Below are 18659 nucleotides of genomic sequence, written 5' to 3' on the forward strand. Positions count from 1 at the left end.
CTTATGGTAACAGTTCATAAACTACAGTTTTTAAGCCTTGAGTTCTGTATTTTGGCGGTCGCCATCTTGTTTTTTTAAACCAGAAGTGACAGACGTTGAAGGTCCGAACGCGTTAAAGGGTTAAAGATGGAAAATATGGACGTTGAGGTATCGACGTGTCAATCATAAGGTAGTCCCGCCCTAAAGCATCCCTTTGCCTTATGGTCTGTTTGACTCTAAATGACCATAATTTACATGAAGCATAGACTTCTATACAACCAAAGGAGTCGCCCCTTGGTGGTCAAGAGAGAGAATGCAGCTTTAACACATGAAGCATAGACTTCTATACAACCAAAGGAGTCGCCCCTTGGTGGTCAGGAGAGAGAATGCAGCTTCAACACATGAAGCATAGACTTCTATACAACCAGAGGAGTCGCCCCCTGGTGGCCAGGAGAGAGAATGCAGCTTTAACACATGAAGCATAGACTTCTATACAACCAGAGGAGTCGCCCCCTGGTGGCCAGGAGAGAGAATGCAGCTTTAACACATGAAGCATAGACTTCTATACAACCAGAGAAGTCGCCCCCTGGTGGTTAGGAGAGAGAATGCAGCTTTAACACGGCGAGGACCCGATTCGCTCCGTGAAGGTACAAAGAAATGAAAATATCTGAATAGCTTTGAAGAAGAAATATTTGCAGGCGAGTATTTCTCATATTTGTGTGTATGTATATGTATATTTGACAGGAAAGACAGAACCACTGATATCGAATCGCCGCCGCCGGCCTGAAAAAGGTCTTCCCTTCCTGTCGAGCCGCCGGTCGGCCCCACTTACAGTTACCAGTCATTCGGTTACACTGCTGCTATTGTCACTCCGCCAACATTGTACACCGGCATAAACAAAACACACTGTCCTATTGAGCCAAAGTTAATCCCCCGCAGGCCTCTGAACACACAGCCACAGACGCTGCTTTGTGCGATCCAAACACCCGTTCAGCCCCGTGGAGATGTCCCATCACATGCCTGTCTCTCCGGGTCGGTTATTATATTATTTAGGGAAGAAGCTGGAGGATGTTTTAATGTCACGATCCAGTGAGGGAACATTTTGTCTCAGGATCCATTTGCGGTTTAACTTTTTTTGTTCTTTTTTTTCCGTGGTTTAAAAAAAATAAAAAATACTGCAGTTCTGAAATGTGAATCCTATGGATTGGAAAAGAGTTTGAGACGATCACGATGGCGCCTCGGTACCGCGCTCTGACACTTTTTCTTCTGTTTTCCGTTCATTTGTTTCATTTCCAGCTCTCCCTCACTGACCAGATTCAGCAGCGAGGACACTTTTAAACACCCGACGACGATCCAGTCGGCAAAAGTTTTTGCCTTTTTTCATCAAAACCGGAAAGTTAAGTAGAGCGTCCCTTTGGAGGGGCAGCGTCTGGGGGAAAAACCTGTCAAACTGCGCTCCTCGTCAATCCATGTGGCGGATCTTCGCTCTGCTTCGGGCTTGTGTTAGTGCCCAATAAGTTCTCGGTTGTATGCAGACTGAACCTTCACCGTCTGTCACTTCTGGTTTAAAAAAACAAGATGGCGGGACAAACGCCCGGACTCCTCCACGTGTTGTTCTTGGGCAGCAACCTCAGCAAAAGAACGGCCAAAAATGCAAGTTTACCAGCAGGGACAAACAAAACGTATGCCTCATTTAGAGAATCAATAGTGAGAATAAGTGTTATTTAAACTGCATCTTTCTGACAGGTGCACATCTGAGTTGTCATAGAAAGCAAACAGCTACGTTGACGATGACGTTGTGTTTATCACCAAATATCGTAGTCCCATTTTACACTTCACAATCGTGTCGTATATACGGATGTGATTCAATACACACACACACACACACACACACACACACACACAGAGACAGACAGACAGACACACAAAGTACTTTAGATATTTGGCAAATACATACAAGAACAAATACTTTTGAAATAAAACCGTTCTGGATGTAGAAACATTGAAAATTTCTGCTGCCATATTGAAAATTGATACATAAATTGGAGCCAGGATTTCAGGATTATTTATAGTATTAATCTTTGGCCCCTTGCTACAAGCTGTAAATACAACGTTGACATGTCATCCCCTTTAATAGAGTTCATGACGTTCAGAGCCAACTTGTTTTACACATAAAGATGCAGCATCATCGTTCAGTTGAAGGCTGTTTTTTTGGCCCTCCATCAAAACCCAAGTCCAAGATTCCTTCTTCCTTTTTTTAGCTCTGGTTTGGTCTCCACCTCCTTCTGAAGGAATTATCCGGCTCTTTAGCTGCTCAATCTTTCACATTTCTGTCACCAGCTTGTCACCAACACCGAAAGGAGAGCTGAAAGACACAAAAACGCTCCGAATTGCTGAAAAGAAGTGCAGATTTGGGAGGAAATGTCTCCGTGAATTCCTCACTTTGCGTGGACCTTTTCGTCATTTGATCCGTTGTGAACGATCTGAAAGTCGCCTCGATCACGGAGCCGACAGACGAACCGTTCTGAAAACAAGTCTCACATCTAATCGGACGTAAACCGTGACGCTGCCGAGGGCTCACACTGGTGCATCGCAAGGCGTGCGCAGTGGACCAATCAGAAAGGCGAACGGACGCACGGATCAAGTGTCTCACTTGTGAACTACGAGAGAGACAGAAGGAACGTCTGAGGCCAACCGCAGAGTTTAGGAGTTGGCACCTCGTCGACGTTCCTGACGTTCCCTTGAAACTGGAACTGTGCAAGATTCTAGGAACCTCAGCAACAAGCCAGGAGGAGGAAGAGGAGGAGGAGGAGGAGGAGGAGGAAGGAAGGAACAGGGCGGGAGATCAGGGTTAGCGTGGTGGAGCGGTGTAACCAGAGGACTTTATTTTTAGGACTACGAAAAGAAAGAGACAGAGAGAGAGAGGAAGGCAGAAATAAATGAATGTATCTTCACTGTCCTGACGACGCTCCGCTGCAGCTTCATGCGTCACGAGTCTGTTTCAATCGGTCTGTTAATCTCGCTACTTGTAAAAAAAAATTGGAAAAAAATGAGTAGTTGGCATTTCTGCTTCAGCTCTCAGTGAGAGAGGCGGACAGGAAAAGAAAAGCGCAACGGAAAACAGATTTAAGCAAATTGAATGATGACGTGGATGAAGCGTGTGACCGGACCTCGTGCTCCTCGTCGTTCCGCACACTTTGATGTGACCTTCCTCGCATCCGTCGACGTATCCTCATGCAAAGGTCACGAGGATGCGTCAAAGGCCGCGCAGCCTTTTCAAAATAACTCAGTTGTTTAAATGTTGCCAACGGCATCTTTTTTTTTTTTTTGCAACTGAATGTGGAGGACACCAGCAGCGACCTGTCAATCACTTTGTAGCTCCGCCCCTAAAGCGTCCCCTGCTTTATGGTCTGTTTGACTCTAAATAAGCATAAGTTACTAAATGAACATCATGCTGTATAGAAGAAGACTTAAAACTAGAGATTGAGACATAAACTCATGTTTACAATGTTTACTGAGGGAATACATCAAGAGAAGTAGAGTCATTTATACAGACTTCTATACAACCAGAGGAGTCGCCCCCTGGTGGTCAGGAGGGAGAATGCAGCTTTAACACATGAAGCACATACTTCTATACAACCCGACGTAGTTTTAAACCCCCTCACAGTAAAGCCTTGTATTAATTTGAGTCACTCACAAGAGAAGCTTCAGTGAATGGTTCTTTTTATGGCCAGTATGTACAGGAGGAATTAATACAAACCCATGTGTGTTTTGAGGAGTTTTTGGTGTATTTTTAGGAGTTTCTTTCTGCTCACAATATCCTGATTTACTGCGTTTTACTTCATTGATGTTTCATCTCCGCCTGGACTTCACATCAGAGGGACATTTCTCTTAGTTATTGTCTCTGGATCAAGGCAGGAAACATGTCCACCATCAGCTGATGCCAATAAAGAACAAGAACACCAGCACACACACACACACACAGAGAGAAAGACACGCACACACACACACACACACACACACACACCATCCCGCAGTATGAAGGGAACATACTGTAGTCTTTTGGATGCTCGTCTCCCTTCGCCATATTTGGCAACCCGTTTGCTGCCACACACACACACACACACACACACACACACACACACACACACACACACACACACACACACACGTTCCCCTGCTGTTCCATCTTTCTCTAAGACCAGGACTGAACCCAAAAAACCTCCTCCTCCTCCTCCTTCTCCTCCTCCTCTTTCAGGTTCACTGGTTGATCTTCTTGGAATGAAGAGCGGCAACACTTTCTTTTGGACAGCTGGTTGGCGGGAGAGGTTTCTTCTCTCTCTCTTCGGGGCGACGCGACGGGTTTAATTTCAACCGCATGCGTATTGTACTTCATAAGCGAGGAGAAGAAGAAGAACAGTCTTATAAACGATGGAGGGGAAAGTGTTTACTCTGACTCTCCCAACGTGTTTATTTAAAATGTGGAAAGAGTGCCTTAAAAAGTCCCGGCGGGCTCGCGGCCACGTGCTTCGGCAGAGATGGCGCCAACGCCGCCGGTTGGCAGCGGCAGGCCACGCCCACCCGGCCGCCCACACGAGCAAGCACGCCGAATAAATGTGGCACTATGTCATCGCCGTAAAGGAGCGCAGCCGAGCGAAACCCGACACCCGCTCTATTCCGGGCAGGAATGCGGCGCTCGGCGCTCCCGGAGGCCCCCGAAGAATATCGGTCAGGGTTTGTCACGGGTCTGACACCTGACTCGGCCCTCAGGGGTCCGTTGTCCCCCCGTCACCTCTCCAACGTCTCTACGCTCAACTCATAGCTTTTGTAAGCTGCACTTCACTTTCCTAAAAATAATGTTCCAGTGCCGTGTTCACGCCAAAAGAGTTGCAGAATATTCGCGCGAGTAGATTCCATGCAAAGTCAATGAGGATGGTTGCGAAAAAGCGTTGCGAATATTCAGTTTTTTGCGAAAGCCAATCAGTGTTGAGAGGCTGTCCCGCCGTGGCTAAATTCAACATGGCTGCCGGTCCGCCGCCTGAAGGAGCGCTGGAAGCGGCTTCATTCAGACACTCGTCCTGGAGGAGTCGGAGCTGTGTGCGAGTACGGATAATATTATGAACACAGACACGGGGCGCTGGATGTTTCTATGTTTGTGGTATTTCCACAACAAGTATAACGGAGAAATGGTTGTTAATGTTCCATCGTCGATAGCGGAAATAAAAATTGTTTTACAGGACTGTGACCGGGTCAGTTTAGGTTAGCTAGTGAGGCTATGTGCTGCTAGCTACAGGAACGTGACCGGGTTAGCTAGTGAGGCTATGTGCTGGTAGCTACAGGAACGTGACCCGGTCAGTTTAGGTTAGCTAGTGATGCTATGTGCTGCTACCTACAGGAACGTGACCGGGTTAGCTAGTGAGGCTATGTGCTGGTAGCTACAGGAACGTGACCCGGTCAGTTTAGGTTAGCTAGTGATGCTATGTGCTGCTAGCTACAGGAACGTGACCCGGTCAGTTTAGGTTAGCTAGTGATGCTATGTGCTGCTAGCTACAGGAACGTGACCGGGTTAGCTAGTGAGGCTATGTGCTGGTAGCTACAGGAACGTGACCGGGTCAGTTTAGGTTAGCTAGTGATGCTATGTGCTGCTAACTTGGGGTAACGTAGCCGGAAATGGTTGCAAAAAAGCGAAAAGAATAGAACTATTGTGAAAATGACATAATAGGAAATAGGGTAAAAAAGTTGAGGTGACAGTTATGAACTGTGTAAGGTGTTTTTTTTAGCATAAATGATGCTTTTTATTTGTATTTATTGTTGGCCACTGCGTTGTCTTTCTAAAAATTGACTTCCTAAAAAAGACAATTAAGTTTGAATATATTTAATAACACAAACAATAAGATCATTAAATGAAATAAGTATTAAAAACACAACAGTAAGTCGCCTGCTTTAGTGACTTCACTTCCTTCAGAGTTTCTGATTCACAACGTTGTGTCTTATCTTCACTTTAAACATCAATACATGTGTTGTTAGATAGATAATTACTTTATTGATCCCTGAAGGGAAATTCAGGGAAAACGCAGTAAATACATAACGTACACCATGTGACGGTTCATTAATAAAAGTCACAATCTGGCGGAATTAACTAAATGAAATGAGTCGCTTCTGCCCCGAAGGCATCATTTCATTATGAAACAAACTGAATTATGTCTTTGTCTCCATCTTCTCGCCGCGACACACGAGCCGCCGAGCGACTGTTTTGATTTGATTCCACGCTGCTTTACTGCGTGAAGAGAGACGCTGAGAGAAACATCAAACACACTGAAGTCTGATGATGAAATATGGACTCTGACTGCTCCCTGCTGCTGGAGACGGCCTTATAGAGAGCTCTGCAAGAAACCACACACACACACACACACACACACACACACACACACACACACAGTCAGACTGACACAGCTGACGTGGCATCCAATGTGCAGAGAGAGGAGAGAGAGAGGGTTACTTGGAGGGATTTAAAGGGGAGGTCCAACTTTAAAATTCCATCTCACACACACACACACACACACACACACACACACACACACACACGCACAAACACAAACACACTACTTTGGAAACCTAACCAATACAGAAACAGACGAGTACATTCAAGTGCAAAAAAGCACATGTCAAAAATGTGTCCTGTTCTTGTTAAATTGAAGCCGACGATTTCAGCTCCACACACACACACACACATGCACAGACACACACACACACACGCACAGACACACACACACACACACACAGGCGCACATACATACACACCCACACAGTATTCAGCTATGTGAATATAAAAGGTCAAAACCTGACAACAATAATTAAAAACAACAAAATGTTGAGTGAACAAAATATATTTTATTTTAAATAACTACACACACAGTCATGAACATCGTCTCCATTTCTGCTACAAATCCCCTTAAAGTCTTTGTTCCTGAGAGCTGTGGTTCAAGTAAAAGGAGAGATGAGATGAGGCGAGAGGAGACGAGGTGACAGGGAACGACTCGAGGTAGATGAACAGAACACTGAAAAACAACTTGGACGTCTTTTCCTCGCAAAGTCATTTAAAAAAAGGCGTCACTTTAAAACTTTAAGTCTTCTGATTCGGCTCCTGATGTAATATTTGACGCTCGTCCATTCCCTGCGTCTGAGCGCTTCTCTTTCTAGGCCGAGGCACTTCTCGCAGTCGCTCTTCCTCGGGAGGCGGCGCGAGGCGATGAAGCTCGCCAGGTGCTTCTCCACGGCCGCCACCTCCTCTGGTTGCCACGGCCGACGACCTGGAGGAGCGACGGACACGCGGGTCAGAACCTCCTGGTGCTGCGGGTCGGTGGCGGAGACGCGAGGGAGAGGGAGAAAGAGGAAGTAGAGACCAGAGAGAGAGAGAGGAGGGCGGTCTGTCTCAGAGTCCCTTATATGAAATAACATTTATATCACCTGACGACTGCACGACAAGAGTCTGTGAGAGGAGAGGGAGGACGGCAAATGTCATGGAGATGGAAGGCTGCTTGCTTTTTAAAAAAATTTTAAAGAAAAAATTATGTTTTTTTTCCATTAACGATGAAGTGTTGAAATCACAAAGAATTATAATTGTAAAGCAATCACACATACAAGACAGGAACTAAGTCTGATATCAAATAAGGATTTATTTTTTTTTACTTGCTTTTTGGATTCTTGCAGCGAGGCGCCTTGGTACCGCCCTGAGGTTCTGCAGGCTGACGGCTCACATGTGACACTGTGGAAGAAGAAGAAGAAGAAGAAGAAGAAGAAGAAGAAAAGAAGAATTACAATAGAGGAATAAAAAATCAAGACGTCTTACTCACACCACAGAGACGTTAAAGTGGGGAAGACGCACAAGACAAGTGGTTCTCAAGCTGTGAGGCGCGACCCTCTGGTGGGGGGCGCGGAGGTATCACAGGTGGGGTGCGACCCTCTGGTGGGGGGCGTGGAGGTATTACAGGTGGGGTGCGACCCTCTGGTCGGGTGCGGAGGTATTACAGGTGGGCTGCGACCCTCTGGTGGGGCGCGGAGGTATTACAGGTGGGGTGCGAGCCTCTAGTGGGGCGGGGAGGTATTACAGGTGGGGGATGAGCCTCTAGTGGGGCGTGGAGATATTACAGGTGGGGCGGATAACCCGATCTCACGGAGGGATTGGCTCTTTGTTCGGGGAGGTGGGGCGTGAAAATGTTTTCTTCCAAAGTGGAGTGTGGCAAACAAAGTTTGAGAACCACGAGCACGAGAACCAGTTCCCTTTAGACAAGCTATTTTTAATAAATGCCGAAACGTGTAAAGAAAGTTAAATGATAAAAAAAAAACCTAAGTACCGTCGGGGCCGATGCGGTCGTCCTCCTGGCTCCTCCCTTTGCCGTCCCGCTCCAGAGCTATGAGCATCTTGCAGATCTTCGCCAGCGGCAGGGTTCCCCCGGGGCGTCTGTAGAACCGCCAGTCCACCGTCACCTTGTCGCACCCCAGCAAACCGGTCAGCCGCTTCAGCTCCGCCCTCCTGAGGTTCAGCACCTGCGACAGCGCCCCCGTCTGCTCGCGCAGTTTCGGAGAAGTCAAACTCCCGGGGCTCTCGGCGCCGCAGAACCTGGCGAAGAACTGAACTGCGTCCTCCCCCCGGAAGTGGTCCAAGGCCAACGGTCTGCCGAACAGAAAGGCGTTGCACGAGGGAACGCGGCACTCCCGCCGCTTTGCGACGAGCAGATCCAGCGCCCGCCGCATCAATGGGGTCAAAAGCACCGTGACCTCTTCCCCCTTTGCCCTGAGGACCCGTATCCCGCTGACCCCTCGACAGAGTTCCCTTTCCAGCTGCGAGAGCGCCGCCGCTGCCGCGCTCCCGTCGTCCTCCGGGGGATCCGTAGACAAATACGCGGAGAGGCTCGTCTCGGCGACGTCCCCCGCCGCGTGCCGGTTGAACAGGACGACCTGCGCCAGCGTGAGCCGCGTCAGCAGCGCCCACTTCCGGGGTGTAGGCTCCCGGAGCAGCTCGCTCCGGGAGCGCAGCTGCTGCGCGTCCAGGTAGGAATGGAGGGCCTGGACGTCTCTGGTGAACCGGAGAAACGGGGGCGCGTCCGTCCGGTCTTTCCGGGCGATCCTCGCCTTTCGATCCGAGCAGCGGTCCGTCAACAGCTCGCGCCAGCTGGCTTCGTACGCCTCGCGGAAGTGGCGGGCGTCCCACACCGCGCCGCGGTCGCCCCGCTCTCCCGCGCGGCTTTCGGCGAGCCGCGAGATGGCCTTCAGGTCGCGGCTGAGCTTGAGGACGAGGCTCGGCCGGCCGTACGTCTTGGTCTCGGCGTCGAAGCCCGAGGCGCGCTTCACGGCACGCACCGCGTGCATGAAGTTGCCGGGCGCTACGTGGTCCCGCATTGTCTTCAGCGGGCCGCTCTTCCGGGAGCAGACGAGGAGGCGCCCCAGCTCCCGCATCTTGTTACGGAGGCGGCTTCTGGGGCGCCCGAGTCCGCGGAGATGCTCGGCGTACTCCGTGAGGCAGGCGTCTGATTTCACCGCGGCCCAATCGTCGTCTCGAGCTATCGGGCACGACGCTGAGGGGAAACTCCGGCGCGGCGAGCAGTCGCCTCGAGCGTCGTCGGAAACGTCGCTCGTGTCGGTGGCGTCCGACATGTAGTCGCCGGAGGCCGAACTGGTGTCCGAGAGCGAGTCGGAAAGATCGTCCGAGTCAGACTCGGCCATCTTTAGAGGGAGGAAAAAATGTAAACTGAGTTAAAAGTCGACACGTCGTTAAAAACTAATTCAACATTTTCTCCACCTTGTGAGTGGCGTTCGGGTCCCGGTCGTCCGAGTCCGAGTCAGAACTGGGACCGAGCCGGGCCATCTGATCCCTGCAGATATTAAAAGTAATTTTTTAAAGATATAATGAAAGCTGTGATAACAGAATATGGAGGCAGTCATGGTGAGAAAGTAATTTGACTTAATGCGTCACGTTCAAAGGGTCAGACGCCGTATCCATGGCTTTTATGATGACTCACACTAACAAAATGAAGTATTGTTGTCGTCATTAATCAGGTGAATAGACGTTAATGATCAGAAAAGATTAGATGAGATCAATTAAAACACCATGAATGACCCCCCCCCATTATTTTACAACAACTGTCACAGTGTTGGGTGGCTTCCGGTTTTGTTTTGTAGTTCATCCTGTGTGTCTGTGCACTTCCTGCCCCTGTGTGCCTTGTTCCTTATTGTGCATGTCTCCTGATTGTCTGATTGTCGTCACCTGTGCTTCCTCGTTGTTCCCACCTGTGTCTCGTTACCTTCCCCTTGTATTTAAACTCTGTTTGTGGCCTGTAATGTGTTACACCGTGGTGTGAACTGGGTGTAGAGGTCCTGTCTTAGTTCAGTTTTTGATTTCTGTTTAAGTCTCATCGTGATTCCTGTTTTGCTCTTTTGCCTTTTTGGACACCGTCTGTTTTAAAGCCTTTTTTTTTTTTGTTAAAATATAAATATTCATGGAACTGTTCTTCTGCGTTTGGGTTCTGCTCCCGACACCTCCCATGACAACAACTAGATTATGTTATAACTATATTTGTGTGATCTCATGCGCATCTTTACAAATTAAAATAAATTTGCCGATTTTTATTTAATCAGATAAACTTGTAGATACTGTTTAGTTGTTTACCTATTGCACTTTTTAAAATTGTTTTGTCTATTGGTTTTATTGTATTGATTTATTGTTCTATTCTATGTATATTTGTATTATTTGTTTTTGCTTTATTCTGTCAATGTTATATGTTAATTGCTTTATTTTTATTGCTTTGTTTATGTAAAAGGTTATTCGAAAGCACCTTTGTGGCACAAAACCATATTTATATTATAAACAGACCACTGCAGATCAACAGGCTGAAGTAATTAATAAGTAGTCAAGCGCCCTTGTTAACTTGCTGTTTCACCATTAACTTCGTCTAAATCCTCTTTTCTGTGTGTTTTTACGAGTTAAATTACTTGTGTATTTGGACGTGTATTTGGTTGTGTTGCTACGCGCGAGACAACCCACGTGACCTAACGTAACGCGGCCCTCCATTGGAACGAGTTGAACTGACGTCAACTGACAGGGCTCGCGCGCGCGCGACTTTAACGCCTCAGTTTAACGCTGCGAATGACGTCACAATGGCTCAGCGTGCGGAAGTAAGTCGTGATCCTATCTTACCTCTTTCTCCGTGTCAACGCCATTTTTTTTTTTGTAATAGCCTGATGACGTCCGGCGGTTCTTCCGCCCACCTCGCAGACCGGCTCACTTTCTAACCTGTACAGTCCGAGGACGGAGCCGTTGTTTTGTTTCGCGGGTTTGTCACATAGGTCCCACCCCTTTTGCGTGTGACGTCACACGTCGGCGCGATTTCCAGGTGTTTTACTATTACCATGACAACTTTAAAAAATACGGGGATTTTTTAAAAATACTTTTCTTCCTTTTTCAAATGTATTTACTCGTTTTTGGTCAAAATAGCTTCAATAACAAAATAAAATATTTGATAAAAAAAATAATATATTTTTCATGATTTAAAGTGTTTTTATGATCGACCTTTCAACCTTAATTTTTTTATGTATCCTCGTCTTTGTTTAACTTTTCTTTTTTACGTCTCCGTGCTATGAATTGTGGGTAATTCCTTTTTGGCAAAGTCTGTGGCCCGAGAAATGGTGTAAATACAAATACATCTTCTTCTTTTTTTAAACAGACTGAGTGCACATTCAGTCAGAGGAGGCAGATTTCACGGCTCTTAAATCTTCATTCACGCTTGTCATTATCTTCTCAACCTTTAATTAACCACGGAGCTCAGTCAGTTTCCTGGTTTGAACGACACACACACACACACACACACACACACACACACACACACAGCTGCAGTGCCAATAATTAACACTGTAAATGCACGTCTGTGTTTGTTGGTGAAGCTCATCGTTATTATTGCCTCATAAAAACGTCCACATCCTAAAACATATGATGATACGAGCGAATGAGGAGGTCAAAGGTCACGGGAAGGAAAGAGGAAACGTTCAATCATAAATGACAGACACTCATGGCGAAAAACTTGATTTAAAGAGTAAATCATAAGCATAACTTGCGACTTATTCGATGTGGACATCACAGTGGCATTAGAATTCATAACAAACTTATATGCACAAAAAAACTGTGTAAGGCGAAATGTATTATGTATATAATAAAATGTGGAAAATAGAATAAAAAAGTGAATACATCCACAGATACATAGATACATACACAAAGTGAAAGTATGTGTTAAAGAGGTGTGAACAATGTTATTTTTGTCTTAATTCTCTAATTCAAGACCTTTATTAAAACCCTTTAATGTCCACTTCCTCTATTGTATAAATTAAAGCAAATGTTGCCGTTTTGTGGTGAATTTACAAGGATTCATGACATTGTTGGATCCCCAGACTGCGCTGTAGGCCGAGGGGGAGAGACATCACAAGGTTTCAGTTAGTCCAGTGTGTGTGTGTGTGTGTGTGTGTGTGTGTGTGTGTGTGTGTGTGTGTGTGTGTGTGTGTGTGTGTGTGTAGTAAGAATCTTGCGGTAACGTTCGTGTATCTGGAGTCAATGAGCCGCTTGCTGCCAACGCATTCCTACTTCCAACTCGTCAAAGACGCTGGGCGGTCAATACGTACTTGTTACACGCGGCGTGACCTTTCAAAATAAACCTCTGGGAGTAGTCTTTGTAGAGGGATCTTTTGCTTTGTAGTGAGATATTAACGTGGCTAAAAACAGGTCTTCTGTGCTGGTTAAAGTGAAACAATGTGTTGGCAGCCTCAGCAGGAAATGAAGCTCATTTCTCCCTGTTTGAGTTGATTTTGATGGACATGAGACACATGTAGAGCTCAAGAACAGCAGCCGCCGTGTGGTTTGTGAAGACGATCTTTTTTCTTCAACTTCCTGTTTTCCAGATTAGCGTCCTCCATCTATTCTTAAATGCATATTTAATCCATCTGATTCTTTGCGGTCTGAATCGTCATCTGTCTCTGCTTCTTCTTCTTCTTTTCTCTCTCTCGGTCGACGATGACTGGGTGACACTGAAAGTCTTCATCCCTCCGATGCTTCAATGATAAAGCCGGATGCTAGCAACAAATGTCACAGTAGCTGGTGGTCGATGTGTTATGGGGTGGTAATTCCTCACTTTATTATTGTTTAATTCTTATTTTAATAACCGGCGTCTGAGGGAGAGGGAGAGGGAGTCTTCCCGCTGCTGTCAGACTGCACAACAAGCTAACTCTCAGTAGACCTCAAATACTTATTACACTTTAATTACATTCATCTGGTGCAATATATAACGCATTTAAGTACTTTTATTTTCTTTATTCTATTCCGTCAGTCTACAGTCGTGGTATTCAGCGGATGCTCGGCAATGTTTGTTGCTGCACCTTGCTGCACCGGGATAAACGTCCCACAATGGAGGATTCATGGATGCATTGAGTATGGCTGGGCATCAATAAAAACAAACCCAGTAGCAAGTTCTATCAAATTATCTCCAATCAAATGATACAATCAATCCTAGAAAAGAATATATATATATATTTGAATGGTTTTTGCACAAGGCCAATCACTGCAACCCCGTGTAACTGTCACATGGCCGACACTTCCTGGTTTAAGAGGACCGCGATTCCATCAGAGAGGTCTGCAGGTTTCTTCATCTCGATCGGGAGGATATCTCCCGTGTTTACTTGAAGAGGGCATCAGGTGGTCCATGAGTTTGGGTGTCAGTTGGGTTCATGGTATACAAAACAATATTATTAATAGACTCTCCTCATAAGGATGTTCAAATGCAGAAGTCCCTTAGCTCGAGTGACTAATGTGCTCAGAAAGAGGTGAAAAGTGACTCGGACGTTGGGTTTTGTCTTTGAGGCTTTTTAGGAAACACCCTAATGTGCGGCAGGGCAGAGATTTATTTACCCAAAAACGCATCTGTCAGCAGTCTGACCGCAGACCCCTGTGCAGACAGGACGAATCCTTGATATTTAAAGGGTGTTGAATGAAGAACTTTGCGAAATAATTTTGGATATGTTTGGGTTTTGGAAAAAAAAAAAAAGGCCAAACTTCCCTCCTCTGCGTTGACTCACTGCAGCGACTCGTCTGCTGGTCCTTCTAGTTCCTCCACAACAAGACAATAAATGAACCGGAGGAATTAAAGGAGTCAGGAGTGACTCTTCAACAGCTGCTGGAGAAACCTTCCACCATTGTTTGAACTGAAGACCGTTGTTGGACTACAACTCTACACACAGCAACCAGCTGTGAATCAAACAGCTTCATAGAAATCAATCGAGAGAAACGCACAATGATGGTTCAGCAACGTGTTTTGACCCCCACTTCTGATCCTAAAAGGGAAAATGGGTCATTTTTTTATGTGGATGTCCAATCAGAGTTGACGCCAAACAAAGTCGATTGAAGAAATGAACTCCACGGTGTGCTTATATAGATCCAGAAAGCTGGACGACGATACGTTTTAAGGTATTTTGACTGTAGTGGTTTTGTGTACTTGGATACAAATCGGCTAATTTCTATTTGTGTCACTGAGAATCCTTTTTTTTTTGTGGCGGACACACATAAAATACTGCCATGTGACTATGACATAGACCACTTTGGGTTGGTCCAACAAACACAGGATTCTCAGCCATGAGACTGGCGTTCGACGCCGCTTTCTCCAAACGTTTTGTTGTGGTTTTGTTGTGGTTTTGTTGTGGTTTTGTTGGCTGAACCCCTTATGTTCATGACACCTACGCCCAACTGTACATAGTTACTTTAAACCAAATGTTAGTTTTGTAGCTTAACGTCGTCCCGGAAAAAGAAGTCGTCCCGATCGACAGACACAAAACCAATAGCTTAGCATGTTGTGATAAGTCTGTGGTGACGTTAAGCCGTACTTATTTGAGCAATGCATCTCGACACACGAAGGCGCTGCGCTCACTCAGCTTGGTTAATCAACACAATACGCGCTGAGGAATTTATTGCTTCAGTCGCTTACGTTTATGCTGATTGGACCTCCACATGAAAAGTGTTGAATTTCCCACTTGTTTGGTCTTTGATTGCACCAATTGACAGTGAAATATTTCAACAGTAATTGGACTTGATTCGGTTGAGTTCAGACACTCAAAGTCCCCAGAGGATGAATACCAGAGGACCTTTCTCACAAAGTGCCACCAACCTGTCAAAATCAAGTTATTTAGGATCAATGAGAGCGTTGCATCTATCTAGCAATTTGGTTGTCTGGTGTGTAAAGAGCACTGGAGCGTCACAGGGCCAAAAAACTGAGAGACTAAAAAGCCACATTGTCAGAAAAGCTGAGTCATGAGTCACACTGGAAGTAATTTGGATCATTCCTTCTGTTAACGACTAAAAAATGCTCAAAACTTTATTTAATTGCAATAAATATACTTGGAAGGAAGGAAGGAAACCAATCCAAGCACTTGTTTACGTTTATAACGCTTTGCCAAACCACCGCTACAGTTCATTAAGCTGAGTTTTAAACCTTTCTACTGAATCATCTGTTGTGACTCTACGAGCGTATAAAGCACCGACCTCAGTGTGAGTCACTGTGAATCAGAGGCGAAGAAGAAGAAGAAGAAAAAAAATTGGATTGAAATGATGGTGGATTTCTTTTTTAGAAAAAAAGGGTATTATTTTCCATGTTTCTGCCTTCAGACGACACAGTGAGTCAAATCCAGCTGGAGGGAAGTACCGACATTTCTAAAAGCTGTCTGCATCTGGTCGGCAGCGGAAATCTGTACAGGAAGTGAATCGCCGGATCGACATGTCCAGAATCCTTCCAGAACATTCCCGTTCCCCGGTTGTCTAATCGGACCGTCAGGGTGGCTGAATAGTCTTGGGACCGATGGGACATTTAATTTAATTTAGTTTATTTTATATAGCCCAAAATCACAAATTACAAATTTGCCTCGGAGGGGCTTTACAATCTGTACAATCTGTGCAGATAAGACATCCCATGTCCCAGGACCTCACATCGGATTAGGAAAAACTCCCCCAAATAAAGATAGTAAAAACTCTTTCACAGGGAATAAAAGGGAAGAAACCGAGATGTCATGTGACCAGAATGAACAGCGTAACAGAGGTACAGTACATTCAATGAATATCACATAGATTATTCATATAATGAGTAGAAGGCATGGACCACAATCCAGATAACCACGATCCATGAAGCAGAAGGAGACAGAGAGGATGTACACCTGTATGAGATGGTTCAATTTACAATAGCTGCATTTTTGTTTAGCTGAAATGTTCATCTATCTTGAAACTGTTTGTGTACATCATCCACGTTCCTTTTTTGGTTTTGGAAAGAGACATTTTTGTTGTTCGCAGCCAAACAACAAAGAAGGCGTAACCTGCTCGCTTTTTATCCACAACTACCCGGCTACTGCTAGCATGCGCTAAACCTAAAAGAGACCATTAGCAATGTTTTCTATGAGCCAGAGGCTTAGTCTGTTAGCGATGTTAGCTATGAGCCAGAGCCTCAGACCGTTAGCGATGTTAGCTATGACCCAGAGGCTCAGACCGTTAGCGATATTAGCTATGACCCAGTGGCTCAGACCATTAGCGACGTTAGCTGTGAGCCAGAGGCTCAGACCGTTAGCGACGTTAGCTGTGAGCCAGAGGCTCAGACCGTTAGCGATGTTAGCTGTGAGCCAGAGGCTCAGACCGTTAGCGATGTTAGCTGTGAGCCAGAGGCTCGGACCGTTAGCGATGTTAGCTGTGAGCCAGAGGCTCAGATGCCACCATTTTGAGAGCCGCTGAGAGGCAATCAGACGGCTCCTAATCTAGTTTATCTTTAAGGGAACTTTTAGGGAGAAGCTGCAAGATTATTTTTGCACTGGGCACATAACAAATAATGCAACGATGTGTTTCGTTAAGACAGACATTTATTTTTGCAACAAGCTAGTTCTGCTGCTCAAAATCAGCTTTTATGTGTCTGATTCTTAAAGTGTGTTCTCAGTTTTAGTTAGTTAGTGTAAAAAGTAATACAAAATAAACATGGAGCATGGTCTCCTACTTCTTTAACACTTCCTTTGAAAGCTAAACTTCCAGTACACAGGAATGGTTTTCTCACAGGGGCAGCACTGGTCCCTCCATTTTAAATCACTATATTTAAATCTGTAGTTAGAAGCTGTAGCATAAAATAATTTAAATTCCAGAGAAACAACCGTTATCGTCCAGAAAATGTTCACTTTTAAACCTTGACAAAGGCCAGTTTTAACTTCTTTTATTTTTCATGGTCTAGACGTCTTTTGAGCTGCAAATCACCAACTTGGTGCTTATTTTTGGGGCAGTTCACCACCTACTAAACCAGGGAGAGACACACCCAGAGTTCAGATGGAAGATAGAAGAGGAAATGAGAAGCCGACTGCTGGCAGACAAGGAAGGAGATTACTTTACTAAGACGTATTTTATTTCTGAGTAATGAACCCAGTCACTGTTTTACGCTTACAAACCAACACATCTGGTCACCAGAACCCCTGACTACGCCTTTTCCCTTTGTCACGTTCAGCCAGTGTGTGTGTGTGTGTGTGTGTGTGTGTGTGTGTGTGTGTGTGTGTGAGGGGGGTCCACTGTGTGTGTAAATCCCAAAGCTAACATCCGTAGCTGGTAGATCCCACCTGATAGAGCAGCGGCTCGCTCTGATGGCATCATAATCCAGAGACAGGAAGTAGGTGAATGAGCCTGTGAATACGTCTGTAAACCCGGCCTCATCTTTTTTTTTTTTTTAGGGGGATGAGGGCATTGTCACAATACTCCAAACAGTTATGGGAAAATGTCTCAAAGTTGATTGTTCAAAGACTTTCCATTATTCTATGGACATGTTAGATTTGGATTTTTCAGCTATGACATACATTTAACGATTATTGTTATTATAAGTGTGAGTTTACAAGCCAAAGATCCATTTTTATGTGTTTTTTACAAAGAGTTTGAACTATATCTGAAAACTCCTAAATGCTGTCCCAACAAAAAGCCCATAAGAACAGTAACGACATTCATAGTTTGACACTTTTTATATTTTATTTAATTCTTTTCTTCGTGTCTAAATGTTTTATTCTTTTAAGTTAATTTAAATGTATTTAGCAGTTCCTCATTGACAATTCATGAAATCATGCAACTGTTCAATAAAGAATTTAAAAAAGGGAAAGGGTGTGTGTTAACGTCGCCAACACACACACACACACACACACACACACACACACACACACACACACACACACACACACACACACACATACCCATATAGCTGAGATAGTGGGGCCCGTGAACACAGACGGGTCTCGGGGGGTCATAGGTTTAAATTCCCCGATCCAATAACTTTCAATACTTATAAGTTACAGGAAGTAAAGATACTGATGTTATGTTGACGGTACCACAGGATCCTGGACAAAACCCTCCCTGTGAGTGTTCCAATGAAGCCGAATGACGCAGAAAAGCATCATGGGAAGTTCTGAGGATGAAGCTGGACTCGTTCCACGGTTCCATTGGATCTTATCTCACTTGTTTACGCACCAGTTCCAGTAAGTTACGTCAGGGAAGCCGGTACGGGGATAGTGCCACATACCGAACGGGTCCCAAAAATGTTACTGCGTATTCTCCAGCATCACAAATCTGTTTATGTAATAACAATATCTACAAGATA

General features: G+C 45.3%; 1 protein-coding gene across 7 annotated transcripts; it reads right to left on the reverse strand.

Moving 5' to 3' along the window:
- Positions 1 to 6850: 6850 nt before the first annotated feature.
- Positions 6851 to 11352, reverse strand: LOC137795879 (uncharacterized). 7 transcript variants are annotated; one of them, XM_068593423.1, is made up of 6 exons: positions 11174 to 11352; positions 9779 to 9851; positions 8334 to 9702; positions 7673 to 7744; positions 7447 to 7468; positions 6851 to 7289 (listed from the first exon to the last, which is right to left on the reverse strand). In XM_068593423.1, exons 1-6 carry the CDS (start codon positions 11194 to 11196, stop codon positions 7103 to 7105), a joined length of 1746 nt encoding a protein of 581 aa, XP_068449524.1. In that variant the 5' UTR covers positions 11197 to 11352; the 3' UTR covers positions 6851 to 7102. The 7 variants fall into 7 exon arrangements, 5 of the variants coding, with proteins under 5 accessions (XP_068449524.1, XP_068449525.1, XP_068449523.1 ...); XM_068593426.1 differs by having other exon boundaries at positions 7189 to 7329; XR_011078557.1 differs by having other exon boundaries at positions 7230 to 7289; positions 7447 to 7520.
- Positions 11353 to 18659: the final 7307 nt, after the last annotated feature.

Source organism: Clinocottus analis, unplaced genomic scaffold, assembly GCF_023055335.1.
Source record: "Clinocottus analis isolate CAN_PGR_092001 unplaced genomic scaffold, fCliAna1.0.p SCAF_3, whole genome shotgun sequence".
Lineage (NCBI taxonomy): Eukaryota > Metazoa > Chordata > Actinopteri > Perciformes > Cottidae > Clinocottus > Clinocottus analis.